The sequence below is a fragment of the Pseudophryne corroboree genome, chromosome 5 (genome assembly GCF_028390025.1).
Source record: "Pseudophryne corroboree isolate aPseCor3 chromosome 5, aPseCor3.hap2, whole genome shotgun sequence".
In the NCBI taxonomy this organism is placed as follows: domain Eukaryota; kingdom Metazoa; phylum Chordata; class Amphibia; order Anura; family Myobatrachidae; genus Pseudophryne; species Pseudophryne corroboree.
Window position 1 is genome coordinate 273851503 of NC_086448.1, and position 12496 is coordinate 273863998.

Genomic DNA, 12496 nt, shown 5'->3' on the forward strand with positions numbered 1-12496 from the left:
ATTGCCTGGGTTATATCTACTAATTAAAACAGAGAGTCCCCCAAATGTGTGAGTCTCCTGGACTATGGGTGTATGGGTGACAGGTAGTCACCAGGGCAAATGGCTCATGATGCATTTTCTATCAAATTTGTGCTTTTTTTTTGTTTTATTTTACAAACTTATTTTAAACTTGGCCACAGAATTTTAAGTATTCTGTAGAAAATACAGCACATTAAAGAATATATTTATTTCATACACATTAAAACAGGCATGTCCAAACTGCGGCCCTCCAGCTGTTGAGAAACTACACATCCCAGCATACCCCGACACAGCTTTAGCATTATCTGACAGCAAAACTGTGTCAGGGCCTGCTGGGATGTGTAGTTTCACAACAGCTGGAGGGCCGCAGTTTGGACATGCCTGCATTAAAGCTATGGTGACATACAAAACATGGCCTATTGTAATATTTGCAACTCAAAGAACTGATTTAATAAGCAGGAAAACAAAATGAGTGAAATAATGACAGGTCCTATTGCCAACAGTTTATTTGATCCGAAACAGGAAGTAAAATGTAGGACATGTACTGGGAGTGACTTCATATGAGCGAGGAGCACATGTTCCGTGAACTAAGGCTACATGGGATCACACACCCAGATGCTTACATTCCAATGTACCTGATTAGTACTGATTATAAATCAGGAAAAGATTTCCATTTCCACTGCAATTTAAACCACTGCACAAACTGTGTCTATAACAGCAGTCTGCCTGTTCTTAGAGAGCACCTGTCATGGATATACAGTGAGACAGCCATTTTCTGTTCATGAAAAGACATATTGTCAATTCATCGATAACCAGTGAAATTTTTCTGGGTATTTAATGACCGACAATGTCCAGCTGTGATTTGTCGACAGAGTATAACCAACATCGTAGATTTTTCAGCACATCTCTATATACGGAGTAAAAAAAAATCTGAAATGTTGGTGGTCGCTGGGCGCCATGTACATGGTCGGAACGCCGGCATCTCACAGTCAATGCCAATAACTGAATACCCTATATTAGTAAATTGTATACTCTGAATATTGGCAAAAGGACACAATGGGGACAATACAATGAGATGCAAGCTGTCTTTTTGTGAGCGCAATTAAATAATTAGTCCCACAATGAGCATCACGTCTGGAATAGGACATAACATCAACCGCCGAATGTTCAAGTAAAAAGGAGAGTGCTAAACCCGATTCTAGGTGGGAGATTAACTAAACTGATCTTGGTACAATGATATGACTACCTCCACTGTGTGCATATGATGTACGTGATTGACACACTAAAATACAGGCAATAACAATTAGATTTTTGGGAGGTTTTTTTTGCATGCAAGTCTAATGCTGGCCATACAAGTGCCAATACACCAGGGACATATCCCAGTATTGGCCCTCATTCCGAGTTGTTCGCTCGCTAGCTGCTTTTAGCAGCATTGCTCACGTTAAGCCGCCGCCCTCTGGGAGTGAATCTTAGCTTAGCAAAATTGCGAACGAAAGATTCTCAAAATTGCGAATAGAAATTTCTTAGCAGTTTCTGAGTAGCTCGACACTTACTCTGCCACTGCGATCAGTTCAGTCAGTTTCGTTCCTGGTTTGACGTCCCAAACACACCCAGCGTTCGCCCAGACACTCCCCCGTTTCTCCAGCCACTCCTGCGTTTTTCCCAGAAACGGCAGCGTTTTTTCACACACACCCATAAAACGGCCAGTTTCCGCCCAGAAACACCCACTTCCTGTCAATCACACTCCGATCACCAGAACGAAGAAAAATCCTCGTAATGCCTAACTTTTGAGTAAAATAACTAAGCGCATGCGCTCTGCGAACACTGCGCATGCGCAGTAAGCGACTAATCGCAATATAGAGAAAATCGGCAACGAGCGAACAACTCGGAATGAGGGCCATTGTTCTGTGCCCACTACTGTTCACTATCGCAGATCTGCAATCCTAAGGTCAGTCACATCAAATTGGGTAAATAGGTGTGTTAATACATAATATGGAAAACTATTTTGAAAATGTGTAAACGTCCATACACCTTCCACTATGTAACCCTTAATCTGCGGCTTACTTCTTGCTTCTAATGTACACTGTATACTTCTATTCTGATTACCATAAGTGGACAAGTCATTGCTTCTAACAAGATCAGTCCAAATATACTTTAAAAAGGTATAGGACAGGCCTGGCCAACCTGTGGCTCTCCAACTGTTGTGAAACTACACATCCCAGCATCCCCTTCCACAGTTCTAGCATTCTCTAACACAGAGGTTCCCAAACTGTGTGCCGTGGCTCCCTGGGGTGCCTCGGGACACTTGCAGGGGTGCCCTGGGTTGGTGGTACAGGTACAATTCAAATTATTCATGATCAATATAATAGGCAAAATCAGTGCTGGTGGCTGCCAGTCATAAAATATGTGGCCAAACAGAAGCAAATCTTGTCCCTCACCACACAACTGACCCTAAGGATGACATATAAAAGCGATCTACTTAATGTAATATTTATTTCTAAATTTCTCAATAAGATATTTTTGGTCTAGGGGTGCCGTGAAAAAAAATTCTGATATTCTAGGGAGCCGTGATTCAAAAAAGTTTGGAAACCACTGCTCTAACAGCAAAACTGTGGCAGGGCATGCTGGGACTTCAGTTTTACAACAGCTGGAGAGCCACAGGTTGGCCAGGCCTGGTATAGGATATGTAATGTATCATACCCACTTGTGTTATATTGTTTGTAAAGGCTGCAAGAAGGCGTATTAAACACAATTCAATTGTTGCTCCGTTTAGACACCCTGTAGTCGCTGAGCTGACATTTCTTCTCATAGCTTCCTGAGGTGCGAGAAGAAACGTGCGTTATGGCGGAAGTTTGGACGCCCAAAGCAGGACTTTAGATGGACTTAGCCGTTTTACACAGCTAAACCCTGTCTGTTTGGACGCAACATGCCTAATATGCATTGGCGCCCAAACACAACTGAATTGTGACAATTATTTGGGTGTCTAAACAATCCCGTTTAGACTGGACTTTTAGACGCCCAAAACAATTGAATCGGCCTCAATGATGTTTGTTAAAAAACGCAGCTAACTGAATACTCCCCTATGTGTAATCAGAATTCTGCACATATACATAGAAATATACAAATGAAAATACTCCCCTGGCGGGCAAAATTATAGCTAATGGTAATTTTCTATTGTAACGAGAGAATTATAATTAAACATTAAAATACTCATACAGGTAATGAAAATCCCATTATTTTTCTTTCATAGAGCGGGATGTACTAAGCGGAAAATGCGGTAAACCCCGTTTACCGCATTTTCCTGATGTACCATCCTCCGGCCGGCAGGTCAGCGCCGCGGCGGGGTTCGCCAGCTTTAGCTGGCGATAGTCCATAGAAGCCTATGGGCTTCTCTCCGCGGCGCTGTTTGAGGGATTCCCAATCGTAGTCCACGTGGATCATAAAGTATGAAAAAGTTACAAAAAATGAAAATAATGAGAAAAACTCATGTCGACCTATTCATGTGTCGACCTAGTGACCATGTCGACTAATGACAATGTCGGTCTAATGCATGTTGACCAATAGTGGGCAATCTAAGAGATGTCGCCCTAAAGACTGAATACCATGATTGGGAATAGTAACCTGTGCCGAGCGCATCAGTAGCGAAGCAAGGCGAGCAAAGCGTGCCATGTGAGGAGATGCAGCGCACTAATTGGGGGTCCGTGTGCTCACACTGTGAAAACGACACCCAAAAAAAAAAGGGAAACATGTTGTGTTGACCTTTCCCTATGTTGACCCATTGTTCCTGTCAACATAATAACCATGTTGACCTTTTCACTGTCGACCATACGGTGTCCACCTAATGATAGTAGACCTTCGTACTGTAGATTTATTGATACGTAACTGCTGTGGTGACATGCAGGCTGGAGAATTAGTAAACACTACTGTCCCTGTGGCACAATGCCCCCTCACACATTTACAGATCTTACCCTATAGCACCACATACATCACTCTACCTCAATGGTAAATTGAATGTCAAGCGATACCTGTATAATTAAGAAGACAAATAATTTATTTCAGGACTTTAGTCAAAGTCCATTATTTTCTGATAACAGAGCCTTCAAATGTTATCTCTCCTTGGAACTGGGTATTATAGGAAGCTGGTGCTTTCATATAACTAAAACTGCTACTGAAAGTTTCAAAGAAGGATGTGCTAAAGGAAAATGCAGCCAAAACCCCAAAAACTGACATTTTGGACACTTTTCCCACATGTATTAAGCCTCCAATCCCGTGCTTCAATGCAGTCACCTATGGGATTCTTTCCACATTCTGCCCTAAGAGGGATCCAATCGGCTCCCTCTCACCAACCCCGCATCCCTCTGCGCATACGTAGAGCCAAAACCCGGAAGTGTAGTGATCACGAAGGACAGCTCTTATCAGGAGAGCAGTCCTTTGTGTTACTCATCACATATGTGATTAGTACAGATGCAGGAACTGGCGGGATATACCGATGCTTAGTAAATCCCGCCCCAATGAGCACTTTTTAATCACATGCCAACTGCTTTAGGAGGTCCCAACCTATGCCCATATTTAGAAAGAAAGGGGTTGTTTTGGTGGGGGAAAGGAGCACTGGGTTAACCCTGGCGGGTACCGAGATAAACGTATACCGGTATATAGACAAAATATTATTTTGAATAATAATCACTCCATTAAATATGAAAGCATATACTAAACTGTATCAAAGGGCCGGTGGTGCTCCCCAGAGTTGTAGACCAAATTTATATAGAAAGAGAGAAAAGACAACTCTATTTTTCTGGGGCACTTTTAAGAGTACAGAGTTATCTTTTCTCTCTTTCTACATGCCCAGATTTATCAAGCCTTGGAGGGGTGTGGATCATTAGATAGACAGTGTCTAGGTCAACAATGTTTAGGTCGACAGTCACTAGGTCGACAGGGTTGGAAGGTTGACAGGGTTTCTAGGTCGACATGTTCTAGGTCGACAGGTCAAAAGGTCGACATGAGTTTTTCATGTTTTTTTGGTGTAGTTTTCTCCGTACAGTGACCGGGAAGCCCAATTAGTGCACCGCGTCCCCTCGCATGGCTCGCGTCGCTTGCCAGGTTACTATTCCCAATCGTAGTCCGCGTGGATCGTTAAGTATGAAAAAGTTCGAAAAATTTTTAACATTTAAAAAAAACCTCATGTCGACCTTTTGACCTGTCGACCTAGAACATGTCAACCTAGAAACCCAGTCGACCTTCAAACCCTGTCGACCTAGTGACTGTCGACCTACAGTGGTCGACCTAGACCAGAGGTTCTCAAACTCGGTCCTCGGGGGCACACACAGTGCATGTTTTGCAGGTAACCCAGCAGGTGCACAGGTGTATTAATTACTCACTGACACATTTTAAAAGGTCCACAGGTGAAGCTAATTATTTCACTTGCGATTCTGTGAGGAGACCTGCAAAACATGCACTGTGTGTGCCCCCGAGGACCGAGTTTGAGAACCTCTGACCTAGACACTGTCGATCTTCAGACCGGATCCCCCTTGGAGAGTGATAAAAAGCATGGTGATAAATTGCCAACCAATCAGCTCCTAACTGTCATTTTTCAAGCCTGTAACATGACAGTGAGGGGTCGATTCACGAAACAGTGAAAAGAGTGAAGAAGCGAGCCAGTGGAGAAATTGCCCATGGCAACCAATCAGTGTTGAGGTAACATTCATAAAGTGCATTCTATAAAATTATATATAGCAGCTGATTGTATGCTGCGGGCAACTTCTCCACTGGCTCAATTCTCCACTCTTTTCACTGCTGGTTGGTACTTCATCACTGTGCTATTTATCACTCCCCAAGGCTTGATAAATGGGCCCCCTAATCTTGAACGTATTGTGTGTGTGTGTGTGTGTGTGTGTGTGTGTATACACACACACAAACAACAAAAGAGTGTAGTTTCAGGCTCGCTCAACAGTGCAGCATCCTCTGATAACCTGGCCATGGATGTCGGACATTTATGTCAGGACTGTGTAATGGACAGCGCTAGGGGGTCTATTCATGTAGCATTGAAAAGTCCTGTTTTGCGTTAAACAGGGCTTTTCTCTGCCTACAGCAATTCACAGAGCAGGTTACCGTGGAGAAGTCCCTGATTTCTCCAGCGGTACCCCCACTCTGTGCCTGAATCGCATCACCATACCTTTGTATGGTGAGTGCGATTCATGAAGGTGCGGATGGAATTCAGGTTCGCCATCTCAGGACGGCGTAACCTGAACTGTAGTGTGGAGACGACAGGAAAGCTCAATGCTTCCCTGATCGCTGCTCGGCACCTTGCGCTGGCTCCGCCCCTCGACCTCCCAGCAACCACTGCGGCCTGCCGGGAGGTCATCACCCTGCGCATGCGCAAAGGGACCCGCCGCTGGACTCCGCGCATCGCTGGGAAGGACCGCTGGAGATGACCTCACCGCAGGAGCCCCAGACACAGCGCATCGTCAGAAGGGTAAGTATACATGAATTGCTACTTATTACAGCTATACATCGCATCGAAGCAATGCGATGTATAGTGATAAGTAGCAATTCTGTTTTCGTTTTCTACATAAATAGACCCCTAGGTGACAGCCACGGAGCCCTTGAGTATCAGAATATTTTTCACTGCGCCCCTAGGCCAAAAGTATCTTATTGAGAAATTTAGAAAGAAATATTATAGTAAGTAAATTGTGTTTATATGTCACCCTTAGGTTCCAATGTGTGGTGAGGGACAAGATTTGCTTCTGTGTCCCCACATATTTTATGATTGACAGCTACCAGCGCTAGTTTTGCCCATTACATTGACCATAAATAATTTTAATTGGTACTCGACCACAGGGCACCTCTGCAAGTGTCCTGAGGGGGATCCGGATTGAAAGTCGACAGTAACTAGGTCGACAATGTCTAGGTCGACCACTATTGGTCGACAGTAACTAGGTCGACAGGGTGTCTAGGTCGACATGTTCTAGGTCGACATGTCAAAAGGTCGACATGAGTTTTTCACAAATTTTTTCTTTTTTTGAACCTTTTCATACTTAACGATCCACGTGGACTACGATTGGAACGGTAATCTGTGCCGAGCGAAGCGGTAGCGGAGCGAAGGCACCATGCCTGAAGCATGGCGAGCGAAGCGAGCCATGCGAGGGGACGTGGTGCACTAATTGGGGTTCCCGGTCACTCTACGAAGAAAACGACACCAAAATAACATTAAAAACTCATGTCGACCTTTTGACCTGTCGACCTAAAGACCCTGTCGACCTAGACACCCTGTCGACCTAGTTACTGTCGACCTAGTTACTGTCGACTTTCAATACCACACCCGTCCTGAGGCACCTCAGGCTGCCACAGCACACAATTTGAGAACCACTGATGTAAGTTATAGGGGACACTACTGTGACATGACAGCTGACCGGGATTTTCCCCAGCGCTGGGTATCAGTGCGCACAGGAGGCGGGGCGGGCACAGGCGCATACTATAACACAACATACAGTACATGATCTATATACAGTGTACTGCACCAGAGGTAATGATGTAATGCAGCTGGCAGGTGTACGCTGCGCTGTACAGGGTAAGGAGGCGGCAGGACTGGGATCATACCTTGTAGTAGAACACCGCTTCCTTATACTTCCCTATCTGGTCGTTGACCACAGCCAGCTTTGCGAACTTCAGCGCGTCCAGCTCCAGCGCAGCGGCGTCCATGTCCGCGGCCGCCGGGAGTCGCTCACAGCGGGGTCAGTGATGCGGGCAGCCCGGGGCAGGGCTGTAAGGCTGTGGTGAGCTGCCGCTGCGTGTGATGCGCTGTTAGGGGTGCGGCCAGACGTGAGCTCCCGGAGGCTCCGGTGTTCCTCTCCCGCCTCCCTGTCCCCGCAGCAGCAGCCTGACCATCAGGGCTCACCGCTGAGCGGATCAGCACGGAACAGTACAACCAGACACCGCCCCCTCCGCAGGGGAACCGGAAGAGGAGCGCCCGCTGCAGCCTGTGCTGGAGTGTGTGCGGCCTGTCACCGGGTGCTGCGTTATCGACACTACCGTAATATCCCGGGGACAGCAAAGAGGCCCCCCCCGCAGCAGGACGGGATACCCGTACCCGCAGTGCGGGCTGCAGCCACCTTGGCTGTGCAATACATTCATCTCCCGGCTGCATCTGCGGCCAAGACAGCTGGCTGTGTCCTGCCATTCACTGTGGGAGAGCCGCAGCCTCTGCACAGGGGGGATAAGTGGAAGGTGTAAGACGAGGAGCAGCCTTGGAACTATACCCGTGTATCCCCATGTGAAACTGATACAGCTAAGAACAGTTGGGCCCCTGTCGGTGGCATATGCCCATGGGGGGCGCTCTGAAGCTGCCTTTGGTACTGTCCCAGCAGCTATATTGCCACTTTACCATGTCATACATCATCTTGAGTGGAGTGTGAAAGGGTCAGGAGTGCAGAGTGGGCATATGCTACCCATCCACTGAGGAAAACAGCGTGCAATAGGGATGGCCATTGACCATCAATGTTTGAAAATTGTGGATGCTTGGCCGATGGTAACTACTTTTGGCGTCAATGGCGGAGAACCTTATTGTTTCCCACCATCAATGTTTTTGGTTTTTTTTCCTAATGTGTCAGGATACGGAGCCTAGCTCAGCCCGTGACACCTGCTAAGTCGTGCCCCAGAGCTCTAATTGGACTACAACTTGTGGACACTAAAGCAGGTGGAACCATCAATGGTTCCCTACCAGATGGTTTCACACCATGAAGGTTATCCTTTCAATGGTAACCATCGATGGATAACCCACCGATGGCCATCCCTAGCGTGCAATATGCCATAGTTTAGTATTTAAAGTTGCTGGGAAATGGGTTCACTACGGCTGGCCGGCGGTCGGGCTCCCGGCGACCAGCATCCCGGCGCCGGGAGCCCGACCGCCGGCTTACCGTCAGCGTGGCGAGCGCAAATGAGCCCCTTGCGGGCTCGCTGCGCTCGCCACTCTACGGGCACGGTGGCGCGCTACGCACGCCACACTATTTTATTCTCCCTCTATGGGGGTCGTGGACCCCCACGAGGGAAAATAAGTGTCGGTATGCCGGCTGTCGGGCTCCCGGCGCCGGTATACTGAGCGCCGGGAGCCCGACCGCCGGCATACAGAAGACCACCCCTGGGAAATGGATGGACTAATCACTGGGTGACCAGACATGGGTGCTGGCCAATCAGCAGACAGGCCTGGCAGGTGCATGCCCTGTTATCAGTCTAGGTTGCATATGTAGTGGTTAGTTAGGGGTTGCCAACAAAGGCTTAACCGATGATGCCATAAAACCATTGATGATCTCACCCATCGATGGACATTTATGTGACATACGCAGCAGCAATGTCCCATAACTCTACTACCATTCCAGCCCTGGTCTTATCCCAATAATCGTACACAGTTTCAAGTTACTGAAAAAAAGACTTGGATTTTAAAGATATAAAGTCACCATTCGAGACCAAATCACATGTAGTTTTTCAGACTGGCCCTTAGTGGTCTTTCAATGTGTTTATGTAATTAAATTAGTGCAGGAATGGCTTTGTATATAAGAAAACTAAGTGAAGCACATCTGTACTTTTGTCTTAAAGCCTTATTTCTCTATCGTCCTAGTGGATGCTGGGGTTCCTGAAAGGACCATGGGGAATAGCGGCTCCGCAGGAGACAGGGCACAAAAAGTAAAGCTTTAGGATCAGGTGGTGTGCACTGGCTCCTCCCCCTATGACCCTCCTCCAAGCCTCAGTTAGATTTTTGTGCCCGGCCGAGAAGGGTGCAATCTAGGTGGCTCTCCTAAAGAGCTGCTTAGAAAAGTTTAGCTTAGGTTTTTTATTTTACAGTGAGTCCTGCTGGCAACAGGATCACTGCAACGAGGGACTTAGGGGAGAAGAAGTGAACTCACCTGCGTGCAGGATGGATTGGCTTCTTGGCTACTGGACATTAGCTCCAGAGGGACGATCACAGGTACAGCCTGGATGGTCACCGGAGCCTCGCCGCCGCCCCCCTTGCAGATGCTGAAACGAGAAGAGGTCCAGAATCGGCGGCAGAAGACTCCTCAGTCTTCTTAAGGTAGCGCACAGCACTGCAGCTGTGCGCCATTTTCCTCTCCGCACACTTCACACGGCAGTCACTGAGGGTGCAGGGCGCTGGGAGGGGGGCGCCCTGGGAGGCAAATGAAAACCTTTTTTGGCTAAAAATACCTCACATATAGCCTCCGGGGGCTATATGGAGATATTTAACCCCTGCCAGAATCCGTTAAGAGCGGGAGACGAGGCCGCCGAAAAAGGGGCGGGGCCTATCTCCTCAGCACACAGCGCCATTTTCCCTCACAGAAAGGCTGGAGGGAAGGCTCCCAGGCTCTCCCCTGCACTGCACTACAGAAACAGGGTTAAAACAGAGAGGGGGGGCACTAATTTGGCGTTAGAAATATATAAAAAAGATGCTATAAGGGAAAACACTTATATAAGGTTGTCCCTATATAATTATAGCGTTTTTGGTGTGTGCTGGCAAACTCTCCCTCTGTCTCTCCAAAGGGCTAGTAGGTCCTGTCCTCTATCAGAGCATTCCCTGTGTGTGTGCTGTGTGTCGGTACGTGTGTGTCGACATGTATGAGGACGATGTTGGTGAGGAGGCGGAGCAATTGCCTGTAATGGTGATGTCACTCTCTAGGGAGTCGACACCGGAATGGATGGCTTATTTAGGGAATTACGTGATAATGTCAACACGCGCCAAGGTCGGTTGACGACATGAGACGGCCGACAAACAATTAGTACCGGTCCAGACGTCTCAAAAACACCGTCAGGGGTTTTAAAACGCCCGTTTACTTTAGTCGGTCGACACAGACACAGACAGGGACACTGAATCCAGTGTCGACGGTGAATAAACAAACGTATTCCTTATTAGGGCCACACGTTAAGGGCAATGAAGGAGGTGTTACATATTTCTGATACTACAAGTACCACAAAAGAGGGTATTATGTGGGATGTGAAAAAACTACCGTAGTTTTTCCTGAATCAGATAAATTAAATGAAGTGTGTGACGATGCGTGGGTTCCCCCCGATAGAAAATATGGGCGGTATACCCTTTCCCGCCAGAAGTTAGGGCGCGTTGGGAAACACCCCTTAGGGTGGATAAGGCGCTCACACGCTTATCAGAACAAGTGGCGGTACCGTCTATAGATAGGGCCGTCCTCAAGGAGCCAGCTGACAGGAGGCTGGAAAAATATCATAAAAAGTATATACACACATACTGGTGTTATACTGCGACCAGCGATCGCCTCAGCCTGGATGTGCAGAGCTGGGGTGGCTTGGTCGGATTCCCTGACTAAAAATATTGATACCCTTGACAGGGACAGTATTTTATTGACTATAGAGCATTTAAAGGATGTATTTCTATATATGCGAGATGCACAGAGGGATATTTGCACTCTGGCATCAAGAGTAAGTGCGATGTCCATATCTGCCAGAAGATGTTTATGGACACGACAGTGGTCAGGTGATGCAGATTCCAAACGGCACAAAGGTGTATGGCCGTATAAAGGAAGAGGAGTTATTTGGGGTCGGTCCATCGGACCTGGTGGCCACGGCAACTGCTGGAAAATCCACCGTTTTTACCCTAAGTCACATCTCTGCAGAAAAAGACACCGTCTTTTCAGCTTCAGTCCTTTCGTCCCTATAAGAGTCATATCTGCCCAGGGATAGAGGAAAGGGAAGAAGACTGCAGCAGGCAGCCCATTCCCAGGAACAGAAGCGTTCCACCGCTTCTGACAAGCTCTCAGCATGACGCTGAGACCGTACAGGACCCCTGGATCCTACAAGTAGTATCCCAGGGGTACAGTTTGGAATGTCGAGACGTTTCCCCTGCGCAGGCTCCTGAAGTCTGCTTTACCAAGGTCTCCCTCCGACAAGGAGGCAGTATGGAAAAAAAAAAAATCCACGAGCTGTATTCCCAGCAGGTGATAATTAAATTACCCCTCCTACAACAAGAAAAGGGGGTATTATTCCACACTATATTGTGGTACTGAAGCCAGAAGGCTAGGTGAGACCTATTCTAAATCTAAAAAAATTTGAACACTTACAAAGGTTCAAATCAAGATGGAGTCACTCAGAGCAGTGATAACGAACCGGGAAGAAGGGGACTATCTGGTGTCCCGAGACATCAGGGATGCTTACCTCCATGTCCCAAATTTGCCCTTATCACTAAGGGTACCTCAGGTTCGTGGTACAGAACTGTCACTATCAGTTTCAGACGCTGCCGTTTGGATTGTCTACGGCACCCCGGGTCTTTACCAAGGTAATGGCCGAAATGATGGTTCTTCTTCGAAGAAAAGGCGTCTTAATTATCCCTTACTTGGACGATCTCCTGATAAGGGCAAAGTCCAGGGAACAGTTGGAGGTCGGAGTAGCACTATCTCGGATACTGTTACAACAGCAGGGGTGGATTCTAAATATTCCAAAATCGCAGCTGATCCCGACAACAAGTCTCCTG

The 12496-nt window shown here is 47.3% G+C and overlaps 1 protein-coding gene across 2 annotated transcripts in view; it reads right to left on the reverse strand.

The window, feature by feature from the left end:
* The window catches only part of CAPN7 (calpain 7), a 218559-nt gene extending 210464 nt beyond the window's left edge, over window positions 1–8095 (reverse strand). The window contains exon 1 of one of the 2 annotated variants that reach the window (XM_063922347.1): window positions 7612–8095. In XM_063922347.1, the coding sequence (XP_063778417.1) occupies window positions 7612–7713 (102 nt within the window). In that variant the 5' untranslated portion in view covers window positions 7714–8095. The remainder of the gene's footprint in view (window positions 1–7611) is intronic. The other variant, XM_063922348.1, reaches the window with a different exon arrangement.
* Window positions 8096–12496: the final 4401 nt, after the last annotated feature.